The 20,008-nt window shown below is 45.1% G+C and overlaps 1 protein-coding gene across 2 annotated transcripts in view; it reads left to right on the forward strand.

The window, feature by feature from the left end:
* Nucleotides 1-20,008, forward strand: part of LRRC2 (leucine rich repeat containing 2) — a 142,578-nt gene that overhangs the window by 111,232 nt on the left and 11,338 nt on the right. For both annotated transcript variants that reach the window (XM_060235476.1, XM_060235477.1), the window contains exon 6: nucleotides 17,508-17,653. In XM_060235476.1, coding sequence (XP_060091459.1) covers nucleotides 17,508-17,653 — 146 coding nt within the window. The remainder of the gene's footprint in view (nucleotides 1-17,507; nucleotides 17,654-20,008) is intronic.

The following is a 20,008-nucleotide window of genomic DNA, read 5'->3' on the forward strand; positions in this document are numbered from 1 at the left end:
CTATCTGTACAGTTTTTGCAGTCATTGGTGCTTGCATAGAGAATCTTCTTACCAGGGATGGAATTCTAGCAGGCGCTCCTTTGCATATTAGGCCACACATCCCTAATGTAGCCAATCCTCCAAGAGCTAACAAAAAAAAAGAGCCTTGTAAGCTCTTGGAGGATTGACTACATAAGGGGGCAGAGCCTAATATACAAAGGACCTCTGCCAGAATTCCACCCCTGCTCCTTACAATTAAATAAGTAAGCAAAGAGGTTTTTCAAACATCACAGCCACTGCCTGGAGCAGGGGTCCCCAGCTTGGTGCTTGTGGATGCCATGGTATCTGCTGACATCTTTCCTGCTGCAGGCCAAGGTGAGGATTTTGCCCAGGAAGGCTGATTGGCCACTGGGGACTTAATCAGCTGTGCAGATATTTAAAAACATTGCTCTGGCAGCAACTGCCACCACAGTCCAAGGATCTTCACTGTGTGACTGAAGGTATGCTGTAGTAGCCATGTTGTGGCTGGCTCTCCCTCCTGTGGTAGCTGTTTTGTGGCTGCACCATCCACACTGTATCAAAATCCCAAAAGTGCCTGCAAGCTCAAAAAGTTTAGGAACCCCTGATTTGCAGTGCCATCATGTGGCCTTTGAAGAAACAGCTACACTTTGTTCTCTCTTTAATAAACCTGGCCAGATATGTACTCCAGAAAATGGAAAGGAGGGATGCCCGAAATGATTACAAAGCTAGTACAGACAAAGGAGTTGCAACAATCATATACTTGATTCAAATCCTGGAGCACCTTCAAGACCAACAAAAGTTTCAGGATATAAACTTTTGAGAGTCAAAGCTCCCTCATTCAGATACTATTGCAAAAGCTTATACCCTGAAGTTTTTGTTGGCCTCAAAGGGGCTCCTGGACTGCAATTTAGCTCTTCTTCTGCAGACCAATACAGCTATCCTCTGAAACAATCATATTGTTCTTTGCTCAGAAATAATCATCACAGTTTAGTTAAAGTTATCCCAGGTAAGTGAGCACAGGTCTGCAATATTAATCAAATTTATCTTCAATCTTGAGTCTTTTTCATACATTACAATTGTGTGTACTGGAAGCCAAACAACCTCACATAGATCCTGTAATATGTGTGGTTTTATGGCAACAGGAGCAGCTTACATATTTACCAAATCCATACAACTCCAGAACACATGAACTGGCCACTGGATTTTCAGTATAATGTATACTGAGGTTGTATGTGTATGGTAAATATATGCACTGCTCTGTTCACATGACATAGCAACCGGATATGTTCTGAGAATTGTGGGTAGCACTAGGGTGGCCATAATGTCTGAAGGCCAGCCAGGGACACCTGGGGGGGGGGAAGGTAGCCGCCGGAAACAGGAAGTGATGTCACTTCCGGTGATGTCACTTCCTGTGACGTCATGCCACCGCCAGAAACAGGAAGTGACATCACTTCCTGTGACATCATTTCCCCCGCGCCACCTGCCGGAAGCAGGAAGTGACATCACTTCCTGTGACATCTTTTCCCCCCCATGCCACCTGCCGGAGGCAGGAAGTGACATCACTTCCTGTGACGTCATTTTCCCCAAATATCACCGCCGAAAACATGAATTGACATCACTTCCCCCACTGCCACTGCTGGAAACAGAGACTTCTGGTGACATTACCACCCCCAAAATATACAACTTGAAAAAAGAAGAGAAACTTCACGATGTTCCCTGCTAAAGAAAAAAAGGCTCCAACAGCAACCCCTCTTGAGTCAGATTCACAGGAAAACAATCCACTATCCTTGATACCTGCTTGTGCTGACAAACATTTCAACAAGACTGTCCACAATATCAAAGGGTCTTGATCACCCCAGTAAAAGCAACAAAGCAACCCTTATCTACAATCAAACTGAGATCAGCAGCTAAAACCACCACTGCCAGTCTGTGTCCCGTAGCCCAGCCTGAAGGCAGGCGGATACACGTCTAGAAAAGCAGGTCCTCCCCAAGCAGCACACAAAAAGAAAAAGGTGTTCAGGTGTCACTAAAATACTAAAAATTGCAAAAGAGAAAGGAAACCAAGTTCTCTTCATATTATTAAAGTGGTGGAACGAGCTGTCAAGTCACAGCCAATTTGTTCCTTACCTTCTGTTGTGGGATGGAAGCGATCTACTGTTGTCTGTGGTTGCTAGTTTCCTGAATGGAGCTTATCTGGAAAAAAAAGAAACACACTGTCAGCATTTTAAAATTACTTTGCATCTTGGCAGCTCTTCCAACACACCCAGGAGGTGGCTGCCTAGTGTCGTTTTTTTTTTGGGGGGGGGTATCGCCATTAGCCCTAATCCCCAGTTTTGTTTTGTATTCATTTTATAATTACTATTAAATTCTGGTCTTAAATTATTCAATCTAGTAGCAATGCTATTATTCCCTAGGCTTTTGGGAATTGAATTTGTTTTGTCTTTCTATCAGGTTCCAGGACATATAAGTCTTTTCAAGAAGAGGAGGAGGAAGGGTTTGTTTTTTGATAATTCACTTTTCACTGCCAATTTGAAAAGCAGCTTACAATATCCTTCCCTTCCTCTCCCCACAACAGACACCTTGTGAGGTAGGTGGGGCTGAGAGGCTGTGACTGGCCCAAGGCCACCCAGCAGGCTTCGTGTGCGGGAGGCTAGACTCGAACCCGGGAGTTCCCAGATAAGAGTCTGCGCTCTTAACCACTACACCATGCTGGCTCTCAAATCTGGAATATGTAACATACGCCCGCACAGTGGAGCTTCTTGGACCTCGCCTTCTCCCTGGACAAAGAACACGGCTGGTAGGATGGGACTTGCATGCTGTGGGCCCAGGCGGTGGGCCCGCAGGTGTGGGCCATCCCGACTCCCACGCTGGACGAAGGGCTGTGGTCTGGAAGGAGCGACACAGGTTTCAGTCTTTCGCTTTTTTACTGAATTTATACTTCTCTGATTTCCCTGAAGCCTTGAGGATATCTTTCTTTTCCTTAATAAAGTGATAAAATTGTTCACAATCCATATCAAAATTCAATTTGACTTGCAGCTCTGCTTTCACCAGGTCTATGTTACAACGATTCCTGGTGTCCGTCCAGTGAGCTGACATGAGGCTGAATACCCTCTCCACAAAAGCGTTTGAGCATGGGATACTCAGGATCTTGCTTACAAGAAGTAAGAGGTTTTCGCACTTCTGAGACCGAGTTCCCATCTCAGAGAATATGGCCACCCACTTTTTATCCACAGTGATTTCTGGGTCAACACAGGCCACTTGCTCATCCAGCAGGCTCTTGGCATCGGTGTATTCACTGTATAGGTGATCCAGGTTTATTATTTTCTCCATTTTCAGATGCTCAGCAGCACACCGCAGGTGGTCATAAGTCACACTTTTTAAAAGAGAAAATGGTGTCAAAGCACACAGGTGATTTTTCTCAGAGAAATCAAACTTTGCTTCCAGATATGTGATGGTTTTTTCAAAGAACTTGAGGAAGTCCTGCTTCACTTTCCTTGCCTTCGAAGGTGGCATTTTGCGCAGCGCCTTATCTGTATCCGTTCCAAAAAAGGAGTCAGCTTTGTGTTGCTTAAGGCTGTTTAGCAACCTGAGCATGGCCTCAAACAATTCAGGTGCTGTCAGTGCATCCCACTCCAGAATCAGTACAGTCTCCTCAATAGGCGTCAGAGTGGTCTGGAGAAACATCATGTAAGTTTGTGATATACTGTAGTCCTTTTCTCCAGCCTCATCGTCAATGTGGCGCCATATCATAGAAGGACAGTCGTCTTCTCCCAGCTTTTGAAAGTACGCTTTAACGGCTGGCCAACACTTCAACATCTTGTTTATGGCAGGCAAGAAAGATAGCCATCTTGTGGGTACATGTCGAAGCAGGCGATCACCCTGCATCTCCAAAAACTCAAACATCTCCTGAAGTTCCTCTGAACGTTTGGCAGAAACAGAAAAATGACCAAAAGCCTTCAGTATGAGAGACTCGATGTCGCAGGTGAGCATATCACATCTTTTTTTGGCAGCATTGTGCACAATGTGTGCAGGGCACCTGGCGGGCACGATGTCTTCACGGCCTCTACTCAGAAGTGTGTACACAGAATGGTATTTTCCAAAGTTTACATTCGCGCTGTCTGCTGAGTATGCAGAAAGACGAGCTAAGTCCAGCTGGTATTTTGTCAAGACATCCAAAATCCTTCGTGTGACATTCTCAGCCGTTTCATTGGCATCTTCATAGAAATCAAGAAGACGATTTGAAATGCCGTCCTTCAAAGTGAAGTATTTAAGGCATAGGGGGAACATTTTCCTGTTGCCATGATTTGATGCGTCGCTGGAAATGCTGTAGAAACAATGTGCTGTGTCAAGATCTGACAGAATCAGTTCTACAGAGTAAGGTGCCAAGACATCGCTTATCAAAGCTGCACCCTTTGTTTTCCCACAGGTCATCTTGGTCACAGTCTCTGAATCGGAAAATGTGACTCTGCACAATTTGACACTGCAATCAAGAGACCGGTATGATAACGCATGCCTGTTCGTGTGGTATGCCCAGGTTAGTTCAGCAGCCGCAATTCTGGCCTGAGCAGCGGTGTCTTTTTGGTAGGCAAAAAAAGTTGTGATGGCTTTTGAAGTTCCAGCTTGGCTTGCCGCACTCCTGTGAGAGTCAGTGTCCTTATGAGCTTTCACATCATTCACTCCACCGTGACCAATTCCTATCTCCTTAGAACACATCGTGCAGAATGCTTTGTTCTTGTCCTTTGTCTCTTTTAGCCAGGGGTAGGTATTTTTCCATTCAGGATTGAACACAACCAAATGTTATGGCTTCTTTTTTGGTGGTTCCTGGGGCTGGTGACCTTTGCCACCTCCAGCGCCTGATGTTGAAGCCATGGTCTGCTGTAAGGGCCTAGATGAAGAGGGCAGAAGAATCATAATTAAGTCCTCGCCACTTCTGGAAGACGTGGGCCTTGGACTCCAAGCTGGGGAGAGAGGGCTTGTTCAGCTGGGGGCAGGATTAAACCCGTAGAGGCCCTTAGGCAACTGAAATCTTGGGGTCTCCTCTTGCAAATTATCTCCAGTCCTAATGCATGGAGGCTGGGAGGGCAGCAAGCGGGGGGGGGGGAATGGGGGGTGAGGCAGCCTGGGGCATCTAAAGGCGTGGGGGCCCACAGGACGGTGCCTACTTGGCCTATGTGTTAATCCAGCCCTGCATGCAAGACTGCAATGAAGGGTATTGATGCAATAGGCATACACACATGTGTAATGGCAGTGTTTGTGCAATGGAAGAGGCATGCACAGTGCAATGCGGACTTGCCCAATGAGAGAAACATGCACACACGTACTGGACTTTTCCTTAGTGAGAGAAGCACGCCACCCTGAAATGGGGCTATTTTCCCAACTGGGGAGAGGCCTGCAAGACTGCAATGAAGGGTATTGATACATACACATGTAATGGAGGTGTTTGTGCAATGGAAAAGGCCCACACAGCGCAATGGGGACTCTTGCCCCAATGTGAGAAACATGCACACATGCACTGGGCTATTCCCCAATGGGAGAGGCACGCTCCCCTTGCAATGGGGCTATTTCCCCAACGCGGGGAGAGAGAGGCAGGCAAGGCTGGCAGAGGTAGGCACACACGCTCGCTAAACGAGGGTGGTTTTCCGTTAAAGGGGGGGGGCGGCTGCCCAATGGGAGCCCCGTTCACACGTGCTTGGGGGACCCAAGCCCAATGGGCGAGGCGCACACACGGAACCTGGTGCTGCTGCTGGCACGTGGAAGCAGGCCTGGGATTCAGGGTCAGGTCAGATGCCACTGCACCTCGGCAAATGGGGGGAAGGGGGGAAGGCCACTTACTGTAGTCTGTAGGGGAATCCTTTTCTCTTCTCCCCTCTCTCTTCTCCCCTCTCTCTTCTTCTTCTCTATCTCTCTCTCTCTCTCTCTCTCTGCAATGGGCAAGCAAAGCAGATCGAGCCCCGGTTAGGCCATCCCAAGAGCTCCCTTCCAATAAAATGGGGCTAGTTTCCCTGTTATTGTTGGCGGGGAGGGCAGGGCTTAGGGTTGCCAAGTCCACTTCAAGAAATATCTGGGGACTTTGGGGGTGGAGCCAGGAGCAAGGGTGGGACAAGCACGACTGAACTCCAAAAGGGCTTCTGGCCATCGCACTGAAAGGGCCCCCACACATTTTAAACGCCTTCCCTCCACTGGAATAATGAAGGATAGGGACACCTCCTTTTGGGGTGCATAGAATTAGACCTCCTCTACCTCAAAAAACAGGCGCCTTCCCCAGAGACCTGCAGATCAGCTCTTCATTATAGCGTATAGGAATCGGTCACCATAGGGAATAATGGAGAGCCCAGCAGACCTTTGCCTCCCCTGCTTTCTGATGACCCTGAAGCGGGGGAGAGGGCCTCCAAACCGGGGGATCCCCTGCCCCCACCTGGGGATTGGCAACCCTATCTCATGAGCTTTGGATAACACAGAAAGAGCCAGAAGTGCACAGTCAATGGCAGGGGGCGATTCCACAGTGCTGTAACAAACAAAGCCAAATAAAAGATGTTGTTGCTAAAGACAAACTGGTGCAAGTTTTTTTGTCAAAGACTTAGGATATAACATAGTGTTTGAAGTACCACAAAGCCAAAGCTGAAAATAACACAAAAAAGGGAACAGGCAAGTATTTATGGACTTTGAGAATGGGAACATAGTAAAAACTGTCCAGTGAAGGAAGTACACTGAACTGATATTTACAGGTCCCACAGACAAATGGTCTACAGAACTCAGTGCTGGGCAGAAAGGCAAAGATACTTGCAGGCCCTGAGATTTCAGTGGCATGAAAGAAGCTTACAGTGCTGTTTGCAAGATCTGAAGCACACACACACACCAAAAAAAGTCTGAGTACAGTCAAATGGGGTAGCAGAAAAGTACGTCCAGATCTTCAAAAGCATAAATGAAGATCTTCAAAAGTCTTCCAATGGGCACTCTTCGCAGTGGAGGATGGTAATGCATGGGATGGAGAAAGCTGAGAAATAAGTACTTTTCTCCCTTTCTCACAATACAAGAACTCGTGGGCATTCGATGAAATTGCTGAGCGGTCAGGTTAAAACAGATAAAAGGAAGTACTTCGTCACCCAAAGGGTGATTAACATGTGGAATTCACTGCCACAGGAGGTGGTGGCGGCTGCAAGCATAGCCAGCTTCAAGAGGACGTTAGATAAAAGTATGGAGCAGAGGTCCATCAGTGGCTATTAGCCACAGAGTGTGTCTGTGTGTATACAGTTTTTTGGCCACTGTGTGACAGCTTGCCTCATACAATATTGCAAATATACCTGAAGGATCTCCTGTTCTCATATGAATCTACCCATTGACTAAAGTCATATTTCAAGGCCCTAGACTAGGGGTGGCCAAACTTGCTTAATGTAAGAGCCACATAGAATAAATGTCAGATAGAGAGCTGCAATACATGAACATCAGATGCTTGAGAGCTGCAAGACATGATGAAAATCAGATATTTGAGAGTCACAAGACAGGGAAGGAAGGAAGGAAGGAAGGAAGGAAGGAAGGAAGGAAGGAAGGAAGGAAGGAAGGAAGGAAGGAAGGAAGGAAGGAAGGAAGGAAGGAAGGAAGGAAGGAAGGAAGGAAGGAAAATAGATGAAGGGAATGGAGGAAGAAGAGGTGGAAAGAAAGCAACAAACTTTAAATGCATTCTCCAAGCTGGCCAACAAGGCAGAGGAGACTTGGAGAGCCACATAATATGTGTGAAAGAGCCACATATGGCTCTTGAGCCAGTTTGGCCACCCCTGACCTAGACAAGGGACTGTTTCTGAATCCTTGCAACTGGGTGTTGCCTTGTTAGCTACCTTGAATCTAAGGCGGGGTCCCCAACATGGAACCCATGGACAACCCAAGGAAAGTTCTTCTCAGCTGTGGCACCAAAACTCTGGAATTCTCTCCCCAGGGATATTCACCTGTCCCCTTCTCTCATTGTCTTCCTTCAGGTACTAAGAAGATGCCGTACAGCTTTTTTTTGTTTGTTTCATATGGTATTTCCTCAATGATCCCTCCTTCCTGCCCTATGTTTTAATTACTGTTTTATGAGCTTTAAATATGTGTTTTAGTTTTGGTTTTAATTGCTTTTATACATTTTTATGATAAGTTTTTATAAAGTTTTAACTGTTAGCTGCCTTGGTGGCCACAATTGGGCAGGGGGGAGAGCCAACCAAAGAACCAAAAATATAGAGACTAAAGCATGTATTTGCCTTGTGAATATATGTCTGCCTATGTGAGCACCCAAAAGAGCCCCGTGGCTTAGAGTATTGCAGTCCAAGCTCTGCTCACAACCTGAGTTCGATCCCAGAAGAAGCTGGGTTCAGGTAGCCGGCTCAAGGTTGACTCAGCCTTCCATCCTTCTGAGGTCAGTAAAATGAGTACCCAGCTTGCTGGGGGGGGGGGGAGGTGGCGTGTGGAAGTGTAGATTACTTTGGAAGGCAATGGCAAACCACCCCATTAAAAGTCTGCCATGAAAACGTTATGATGCGACATCACCCTAGATTTGGAAATGACTGGTGCTTGCACAGGGGACTACCTTCACCTTTATTGAGCACCCATTATATTATCTGATAAAATGATCTCTAGTCCACAAAATAAATGGAAATGGCCCTTTAAGGTGTTTCAACCCTCCTTTTTAGTTTTGCCGCAAAAAATTAATGCAGCTACTCCTCCAAGGCACCACAAGCAACAAGAGGAAGCCGTGGGAAAGACACATGCAAAGAAACCCAAAGATTCACGGCTGAAAATTACTGCCAAACATTTTTACAAAATTGTGAATGTAATTATTCAGAAATTCCAAATGTGCAGAATAAACAATAAAAGCAATTTCATATATGTTTGTTCTTTTTGTCTTCACTTTGACCCAACAAACTCCTGGTGAAATGTCTATTAATTGCAAAAAGTATGAGAGCTACTGGGACCTCACAAATCCTGTATGAATTAACAAATAAAGAATAACAAGGACTGGGGGGGCAGGGTGGAGCAGTTGTAGGGTATATGGTTGCCAACTCCAGGTTAGGAAGTACCTCAAGATTTGGGGGTAAAGCCTAGGAGAGGTGGAGTTTGGGGTAAAGAGGGACATCATCCCCCTGAGCCTCCCCTCAGAGCCCCGCAGCCAGGCCCAGCGCCAGCGCGACCACTTACCTCTCCGTGGGGCGGCGTGGAGGAGAGCAGGAACCCCGCAGCCAGACCCGGCGCCAGCGGCACCGCGGGCAGCCCCGAGGCCGCGGCGAGCAGCCGCCCGCGCCGTCTGAAGCCCCCCGGCAGGCCCCAGCAGCCACCAGACAACTGCAGCCCCGAGGGGAGGGAAGGCTGCCCCGGAGCGCCGTCGAGGGCAGGTTGGTGGCGGCGCGGACAGACGGCCAGGCCGGGGAACACTGGGCGGCCTGGGCCGCCGAGCCGGTGGCGGGCCCAGCCACCCAGGCAGCGGGGGAGCGGGGTGGGCAGCGCGCAGGCGAGGCCGGAGATCCCTGGGTAGCCTGGGCCGCCGCGCCGGTGGCGGGCCCAGCCACCCAGGCAGCGAGGGAGCGGGGCAGGGAGCGCAGGCAAGGCCGGGGATCCCTGGGCAGCCTGGGCCGCCGCGCCGGCGGCAGGCCCAGCCACCCAGGCAGCAGGGGAGCGGGGCGGGGAGCGCAGGCGAGGCCGGGGATCCCTGGGCGGCCTGGGCCGCCGCGACGGTGGCAGGCCCAGCCACCCAGGCAGCGGGGGAACGGGGTGGGCAGCGCGCAGGCGAGGCCAGAGATCCCTGGGTGGCCTGGGCCGCCGCGCCATCGGCGGCCCAGCCACTCAGGCAGCGGGGGAGCGGGGCGGGGAGCGCAGGCAAGGCCGGGGATCCCTGGGCGGCCTGGGCCGCTGTGCCGGCGGCGGGCCCAGCCACCCAGGCAGCGGGGGAGCGGGGCGGGGAGCGCAGGTGAGGCCGGGGATCCCTGGGCGGCCTGGGCCGCCGCGGCGGTGGCAGGCCCAGCCACCCAGGCAGCGGGGGAGCGGGGCGGGCAGCGCACAGGCGAGGCCGGGGATCCCTGGGTGGCCTGGGCCGCCGCGCCGGTGGGCCCAGCCACCCAGGCAGCAGGGGAGCGGGGTGGGGGCCAGGCCGGGGATCCCTGGGGGCAAATGGGGGGAAGGGGGGAAGGGAAGGCCACACTTACTTTAGTCTAGGGAATCTTTTTCTTTTCTTCTCCTCTCTCTCTTTCTTCTTCTTCTTCTCTCTCTCTCTTTCTCTCTCTCTGCAATGGGCAAGGACAGCAGATCGAGCACCTCGTCTGCTGCCCAGCGCAGAGTAAAAAGGGAAAGTATTAGAAGGAGCGCGGGAAGCGGGACGCGGGGGTGGGCACTGCAGCCACGTCCCGTCCCACAGACCAATGGTGAGGGCCCCTAGCTGCCTGCCACGCCCCCAGACCACTTCAAGACTGCTCCCTAGTGGCTGGGCAGGCTGGCAGCTAACGTGGAGCCCTCACCATTGGATCCATTTTAGCTAAACCGGGACTTTTAATGGTCCCGGGATAGCTAAGCCGGGAGGCGGGAATTTGGGCGCGGGGGAGGGACTTTCCCGGGTGCCCGGGACGGTCTGGCCACCCTAGGTAGCACACACTCCTGATATGCTCAGTTTGTAGGCTCCTAATACATAGGATTGTAACATATGAAAAGAGCTTTGGGTGCATTCCAGATAATCTGTTCCAGATTGGTTTCAAATAATATGATTCTGATTTGTCTAAGCAAAGGTAGGTTTGCTTTAGAGAAGTGAAGCAGGGGATGAAGCCAGCAACTCCAATTACCACAGAATTTCTGCATGCCATGAAATGGATAGTTCATTTTAAAACCCAGAAGTAACAAACCTTTATCAGCAAATCCTTCTCAATGATGAATAAATAAAGCAGAACTGAAAATGTGCACATTAATCAAACACCTCTTTCCATTCAGGGATGTGGTGTCCTTTCCCCTCAACTGAAAGTTTAACTGACAGAGAGTTGGGAAGCAAAGCAGTGGGTCTTTGGGATGTTGTGTAGGCTATATTTTAAAGTAAAATTATTAAGATAAGCAGAAGTATTGTCATTTGGCAAATGCAGATGACAATTTTGATTAAGAATAAGGACAGCAGTAATGGTGGTTGGGTAGTTTGACTGTCAAATATTGAGGCTATAAAGTAGAACTTACACAAAGTTGGCATTATAACTGATTCAGAGTTGGATAATAAAGTGCTTAAAAGAAAAAAAAAGAGAAAGGTGGCAAAATAAACTGATAAGGCTGATATATTTGTATCAAAAAAATAAAATGTTACTAGAGGTGCAATACCTCATCTGTCTTCTAAAGAAAATATATAAGATTTCCTTTATTAAATATACTGCTGAGCTGCCATAATTTCCTTTGTGTCTTATACTTCAGGGATTTGTTGCTAGCATTTTAGAGGGGGGGGGAGATGAAATAAAACTCCATTTTGCTTCAGTGCAATGTAGAAATCCAGAGTTTGCTAAATATAGCCTGAAAAAAAAGAACTCAGAGGCTTTATTTTTTTATGCAGAACCCCCATATATGCTGACGTGCAATGACCCAAGCTCTTTCTCAACTGTCAGGTTATTCCTTCATATTTCTGTGTCATTTCACTTTCTGAGGGGATTATATAAAGTACAAAGGAGGGACTTCTTGTGAAATGTTAAGCAAATTTGAAAAAAATAATGGTCCTCTGTAGCCATGTTGTAGATTTTTACTGTTAAAGGTGTATCTTTGTGGCAGCCTCCAGTGTATACAATTGGCATGTTAGTACAACAATGTGAAAGGTGCACTACAGTTCCGCAGGGCCTGTAAGACAACCCTCTTCCAGCTGGCCTATAACTAGCTGGCACAAGAAACCAAGTGTGGTTATACTAGATTTCTGCTGTCCTTGATGTTTTAAATGGTTTAAATGTCTTAAATATTTTAAATGTATTAATTATTTTAACTGTTTATATGCTTAAATCTTATTTATGTGAGATTTTATGTTGTGAGCCGCCCTGAGCCACTTGCTGGGAAGGGCGGGATATAAATCATTAAATAAATAAATAAATAAATAAATAAATACATACATACATACATACATACATACATACATACATACATACAGTGTTGAAGGTGCACCAAGTAGGCATCTGAAAGAAACAGATGCTTTTTTTTTGTATTCAGAATATGACCACACAAACAACACTGCTTTCCTCTATCTGCGCAATACTTGACTTTCTTCAGAACTTCTATCCACCCATCTTACATGTTTTCTCATTTTTATGGATGGTCAATGCATGGTCAAGGCATTACTATTAGTACCCATACAGATCCAGATTTATAAGTATGTCCACTGCTATAATCTCACCCAGTTCTGGATTAAACCCTGTAGAGACCCCTAGGCAGTCAAAATCTTGGGGGCCCCGTTGCAAATTATCTCAAAGTGTGAGTGCCCACCCCACTGCCCACAGCCCCCACTACAGCCTGCAGGCACCTTCTTAAAAGCCCCTTTTACTAAGCTGCAGGGGAGAGGCAGAGAAAGGCAAACTTGGCAGCAATACCAGCAGCAGCATCAGGCAAGTCAGACAAAGAGCAGCTCAGTTGCTGGCTGCATGTTCAGGCTGGGAGGACTGCAAGCAGAGGGAAAACCGGAGGGCAGGGGAGCCATCTCGAGGCTCCTAAAGGCATGGGGACCCATAGGTCAGTGCCTGCTTGCCTAATTGTTAATCCAGCTCTGATCTCACCCTACTTCCCTGACTCAGCAACAACTGGTTGTGTGAAAGGAGCTTCAGTCTCTCCATTAACTTCTTCTGGTACATTTTACCTTTTGAGAGGAATGTGCAGGAAATTCAGAAGAGGAGTATTAATAGCTTGTATTCTCCATTTGTGACATTCCACATGTGGCACATCCTCCTGAATACCACTTCCCCATAGGAATTGCAGATGACAAAACCCATAGAAATGCTACCTGTATGTGCAGACTTTAGTGATTTTGCAACATATACTACATAAGAACATTAGAGAAGCCATGTTGGATCAGGCCAATGGCCCATCCAGTCCAACGCTCTGTGTCACAACAGCTATCTTATCCTTCTGATATCTGTTTGCATGGTTACAACCATGGACTCAATAATAGCTGGCAAGCAGTTGCTGCAAATCCTTTGTTGCTAAATCAACAAGTTGTTTAACAGCCTAATATTTCATGCTTCAAGTGAAGAAGCATGTGGTACAGCTTTTTATCAGTTCTACATGCCCTTCCCCAATGACACTTAAATAGAGTATAACAACATCGACATGATCGGTAAAATAAGAAATGATTGATAATCGCTAAGGGAGAAGTAAATGTGAACAAGTATCTGTTCTTACAGAGACTTCCGGCAAGGGGCATTAGAGGCTATGAATAACAAATATGAAAGCACATGGTCAGGAATTAATGCAGAGGAATAGAGGTGAGCAAAAACCAGCCAAGTTGCTGTCAGACTAGACATTAGATTGACAGTGCAAGAATTGGGAGTGCTGAATATATTGTTCAATGTAATTCAACACAATAGTAAAAAAATTGGAAACCATGTTTCTATATATACCACTACCATTTGAATCATTATTCAAGATATTATATCTTCCTCTTAATGTTACATAATTTTTGCAGTCTACCAGCTGGCTTGGAGCAGGATGCCTTGGCAGCTTCTGAAGGGTGTAATGTCTGAAAGAGTTTTTGCAAATGGGAAAACAGATATCATCTTACAGAGGATGAGTAGACAACCCATTCCACTGACATCTGTTTAACAGAAGGATAGCCTGCCTCTGACCTTTACAAACAGTTGTTCATGATACAGTGATTTTCTGTGATTTGACAGTCAATTTCAAATGTATGTGTCAGTCATGAATGGAGGATATGTGTTGCCCAGCTCAGGATACTGACTTTATACAGAAACAAACCATCACGTGATCTTTAAAAAAATATTTTGAAAGTAGTCTTATTTTAAAGGTTATTTAGAAAGTATAGTTCATGAGATATTTCCTATCTGAATCTGAACAGAATCCTGGGGTTATTGGTTTCTTACTTCCTTAATGTCAGCACATGTTGGTGAAGTTTGCTGGTCCTGTAGACTATCCACAGGAAAATATCTTGGCCTGGCTTGGATTCAAAGGTTCCTTTCTGTGAGCAGTGAAGCCTCCTTTCCATGTGAGAAGCCTCCTACTGGTGAAGCATACCTCTTTCACCAAGGAAGCCTCCTTGCGTCTTACAAAGACTCCACCATTACTGGAAGTGAACTGCTAGATCCCAACTGAAAATCTCTTGCTTGTAACTCTCAGCTCCAGCTTCTGAAAACATTTTCAAGTGTTGATATATGAGATAATTTTTATTTGTTTGTTGCATGGAATCATTCCCAGGTTTGTGATGGCGTAGAGAAAGTGCAATGTAATTCAATCTCATACACAAGAATATTTTGCAGTTATGTCAACATGGCCATTCCAAAAGTACCCTCATGATCAAAGAAATGGGTGCAAACACTGGTTGCAACAACTATCTCTTTTTCACATCATATTGTCCCTACCATCATAGCCACATAGATGTTTATGTGGGAAACTATGAACTGCAGCAATGAGCAGCATCTCCACCCTCTTGTAATTGGTGTAGTGTTACTTTGTAACCATCACCAGCTTCATCTGGCAACTTAGAAATTCACACTGTGATACTGTGTCAAAGAAGCTTTAAAGTAGAAAAGGGCAGATGTAAAATCAGATGCTATGGTTTGAATTCCAGAGGGATTAGTCTCTTGCAGCAAAAACAACTGTATAAAAAGATCTCTGATTGCAGTATGTTGTATGTGTGAAACATGGGCTACAATCTGTCAAGTGTTGCTTCTGGCAACTTCTGTTTATCTCAAAGGAAGTGAAATTCTGGGTGGAATAAGGCACTGATATTTAAAAAGAGAAAAACCTGTGTGTGATATACTTAATAGTGGCTTAATAGACTGAAACTTCCATAACCAAATAAAATGTTATTTTTCCTACTTCAGTTATGAATTTTCCAGAGAAACTAATGTGTTTGTTTTCAGGGTCACTTTTGTGTCAAGAACAAGCAGGCCTGTTTTTGTAGCAGAAACCTCCTTTGCATATTAGGCTACACCCCCTTGATGTAGCCAATAATCCAAGAGTTTACAGTAGGCCCTGTAAACTCTTGGAGGATTGGTTACATCAGGCAGGTATAGCCTATTATGCAAAGGAGTTCCTGCTACAAAAAAAAAAAAAGCCCTGAGAACAAGTTAAAAGCCAATCATGGTCCTTTGGCAGTCTTCTTTAGGACACTAGGACAGGGGATATATTTATCTTTAACTCATTTTTTTAAGGGGGGGAGGAGAAAATCCAATTATTTCCTTGATTTATTTTACTAGTTATTGACCATTTTCTGCCTGCAATGGGACAATGATGGTTTATAACAATTGCACATATCCTTAGAACAACTAAATCATAAATTCATTGTCATTAAAAAATCAACACCATCATATTAAAATTAATAAAAACTACAGCCTTTAGATGTACAGTTTGCACAATCAAATCTACAGAAAGTACTGAGGGATAACATTGTCCCGTAGACCTCCATTATACCCCTATATCTCTGAAAAAAATAATCTGAGTTGTATCAACCATTATACAAATAAAGTATATTTGAAGTAGAAATTTTTGCCATCTTATCCTTTTCCATGCAGCCTTTCACCGACCCCTGATTGTTTTTGAGGTCCAGGGTGTCCTTAGGAATGTAGGATACAAGCACAGGAAATAATAGAAATAAGCAGAAGTTCTGTCTGCACTTGTGTATCAGCAGAGGAAGTAAATGTTTGGATAACAGTAAGCATATGGTTTCTGCTAGTTTCCTTCTGCTGTTGCAGCTCTTTGCAGCACTGCCCCAATGGGCCTCTTGCCTCCAGGACCAGATTTTTAAGGAGAACTAGGTGGAAAGGAAAAGGAACCAAGACTCCCAAACTTCACCATAGTGATCAATCCACATCTGTCTCCAGTCCCGCTAATTTTGGAAACATAAACACATGAAACTGTCTTATACTGAAACAGACCATCAGTCTATTAAGGTCAGTATTGTTACTCAGACTGGAAGTACCTCTCCAAGATCTCAGGCAGAGGTACTTTTTCACATCACCTGCTACTTGGTCCTTTCAACTGGAGATGTTGGGGATTGAACGGAGGACATTCTGTGTGCCAAGGAGATGCTCTACCACTGAACTACAGCCCCCCTCCATGATATAAAATTGATCAGATGCTACAATGGTAATGGAATGCATACATAGTAGAGAGCCAGTTTGGTGTAATGGTTAAGTGCGCAGACTCTTATCTGGGAGAACCGGGTTTGATTCCCCACTCCTCCATGTACCTGCTGGAATGGCCTTGGGTCAGCCATAGCTCTGGCAGAGGTTGTCCTTGAAAGGGCAGCTGCTATAAGAGCTCTCTCAACCCCACCCACCTCACAGGGTGTCTGTTGTGGGGGAGGGAGATAAAGGAGATTGTGAGCCACTCTGAGACTCTTCGGAGTAGAGGGCGGGATATAAATCCAATATCATCATCATCATCATCGTCGTCGTCATTATGTGTTGTTCAATTGCAGAGGCATAAACTGGTCTCCAGTTTCATCTTCCTTGTGGGATAAACTGATTATTTCTGATACAAATTTTTGACTACCTATGCTTATTTCTCCAATAGTGGCATGACTGGTTGCAGGTACTGAAGGTTCACACTACATTAAATAACATGTTTTGCAACTGGATTTTTGCTATTCTTACATAGTAAGAATCCAGTTGCAAAATGCATTATTTAGTGTAGTGTGAACACCTTTGTGTCTCCAGCCTTGGCCCATCTATACTATTTCCCTGTCTGTTTCCAGGCACAATTCAAAGTCCTGGCATTGATCTTTAAAGCCCTGCATGGCTTGGGAACAATATATCTGAAAGACCAACTATTCTCTTATGAACCTGCCCAGGCACTATATTATTCTTCTGAGGCCCTGTTTTGGGTATCCCTTTGTTCTGAGATTAGATATGTGGCAACTCAGAAGAGGGCCTTCTAGGTCATGGCACCCAAGCTCTGGAGCATTCTGCCCAGAGTATTTCACCTTTCCCCTTCTATTGCTTTCTTCTGCCAGAAGGTGAAGACTTTTATTTCAATTGGTGTTCCTCAATAATTCCTCCTTCCTGACCTGTTTCAATGTTTTATGCTTGTGTGTTTTTGTGTTGTATTTGTATTTGGTTTTAAATGTTTGAATTTGTTTGGTTTTAAAGATGTGCTTTTTAAAAATACGTTTTAAATCTATTAGCTGCCTTGGTGGTCCTGATGAGGGCAGAAAAATGTTGTAAATAAATTAAAATAAAATAAATAACATACTCAAATGATAATTAAATGCATTGATAATTAAATGCATACTCCTTTCACTGAATTCTTTATAATATAATGCAGTGTTTTCTTTCACTGAATTCCATATAATATAATGCAGTGTTTCTTTACAGCTAAGTAACTTGAAACAAATGACATATGTAGATGTGTCAGCAAACAAATTTCCCTCAATTCCAATATGTGTGCTTCGGATGTCAAGTTTGGAGTGGTTGGATATTAGCAGCAATAACCTCAAAGATCTCCCACAAGACATTGATAGGTATGTCCCTTGTAGTGTCTACATTTGAAAGTGGGATGGGTTAGAAGAGTCTCTGTGGACTTGAAGAAGGTTTTCTGGCTGTTTCTTAACTTTCCCATTCCAAATCACTCTTGTAACTAGAAAAAAAAAGGTACATTGTTCAGTTCAATATGAACAATGCAGCTGGCTAACCACACAGACTCTTTATTTTGAAATAATGGTCTAGACTGTCTATGGTACCCACAGTGCTCAGGTTATAATGCTGTATGTACAGTGTTCAGAACTCAACTCCTCCACTCCTTCAATCAAAATTGTAATGATAAGTTTGATTGCATAAAGTTTAAAGTCTGAAGATTCATATCATGAGCCAGTCATGGTAGCACATGACATTTCTGATTTTTTTTAAAAAAAACCCTGAAAATTACAATGAACAAATCTGAAGTTTTATAATAAAGTGTACATGTGCTCAACCTAGAGTGACATCTGCTTACATATCAAATTCTCTCTTTTTGGATGATTAGGTTGAGTTCTGGTCATAGATACAGGGAAGAGTCAATAGTGCTGCATTCAGACTTCACAGTAAACTCAGGTTTGGACAACTCAGGTTAGCCTACTGGACACAAACAACAAATCTCTGTGTATAAACTCTACCTGGTCTGCTTCTTGCCCCCTACACTGCTTACCTTTTGTGTCTAAGAGACCACAAAAGATGATGCTCCAATCATGGTGCTATAACTGTGATCTGTGAATGTTACATCAAGTCACAATTGGTGCAATGTGGGTAATAAAAGATGTATAAGCCCTAGTTTGAAATCCTGCTTTGGTGGACTGTGTAAATTTAGCAGCCACACCTCATTAACATTTGATCCAACTACAGTTTATTGTGATGGCCTAGCTGCTTTGTTTGTCAAAGCCCCCACAGGATGAAATTTGTAGAGGACATTGTATTTCAGGCATGTAAAACACAGTTCCTTAGATCTTTCTTTTAGTCATGCAAGGTTTCAAGTGTGGTGTGACACAATGCCAGGAGTGTCAAATGTCCAGCCCATGAGACAGAACCAGCTCACCCAGGGCTTTAATCAGGCCTGTGGCTCTTTTCTTCCCCCCTCCTCCCCTTCTGTCCTTCCCCTCTGAAGCTCTGCTGAAGTTCCCAGCTCCTTCTGCCTTGCCTTTGCCATCTGCAGCAGGAAGCTCTTCTGGGCTTGCAAAGCTGCAAAGAAAATGCAGAATGGATTTCCATTAAGGTCTCTGTTTCCAGATAGATCGTGGCCTTAACGGAAAATCTATTCCACGTTTTCTTTGCAACTTTGCCTGTGATGCAGTATGTTTCAATGGAGTGGAACTCAGTTTCACTTTCCAGCATTCCTATGGCAAGCTGATGTTGTTGCTTCCTGCAGTTTTGTCCTTGCAAATAAAGAGTTGATGCTTTGAGCTAGCTTGTCTCTGCTGAATGGACCTGAGAACTGGTGCCTAGTGAGTACTCTAACCTGGGAAACCACAGCCAAATGGGGATATTACACTGGAGAGCCATTGCAAATCTGAGTGGACCCAGGGGGAGGAGTCTGCTATGCCCAATCATTTCATATTTTTTTAGGCTCAGAGCACGTTATAATTTTAGTTTCTGCTGTGACTCTTGTGCTTTTTCTTGATGTTTTATTTTTAAATTGCATTGCCAAATCCCACTATTCCCCCACCTTTCCATTTTAAACAAAATATTGCAAGAGTTTTAAGCATGTGTGTATTTTAAGTAAAAAATAATATCTTTAAATTTTGTATCTCCATATCCTATATAAAGTTTATATCTCTACTACCTGGCACTACATTTTATGATATACATGGCATAGCCCCACAAAGTCCCATTTATATCAGATCTGGCCCTCATGAGTTTGACACCCTTGCACTATGCTGTGTATGCAGATTGGGGGGTCCTTCATTAATAAGGAGTGGTATTGTATCTGAATGAAAAATCTACTGCTACAGATTCCCAGTCAGCTATAACACAGCTGCTACTACAGTGGGGCAAATGAGGGAAGAGAGTGAGGATGGCTCTGGACTTGCAAGTCTGCCTTGCCGTTATGGAAGGAATCAATAAGAAAAGTAAAATGGGTGTGGAGAACACATTATTTTTGATTGCAGTTTGTATCATAGCATCAGGAAAGCACAGGTCATGCCAGTGGGAGGGGTTCGAGTGTCCTGGCCACACTGGTGGACCTCCTGATGACACCTGGTTTTTTGGCCACTGTGTAACACAGAGTGTTGGACTGGATGGGCCATTGGTCTGATCCAACATGGCTTCTCTTATGTTCCTATCTTCTTAATTGTCAATGCCTTTCCTGATCACAATAGGAAGATACTTATGTCAATTATGTTTGTGGG

This window comes from Heteronotia binoei, chromosome 4 (assembly GCF_032191835.1).
Source record: "Heteronotia binoei isolate CCM8104 ecotype False Entrance Well chromosome 4, APGP_CSIRO_Hbin_v1, whole genome shotgun sequence".
NCBI classification, from domain to species: Eukaryota; Metazoa; Chordata; class Lepidosauria; order Squamata; family Gekkonidae; genus Heteronotia; species Heteronotia binoei.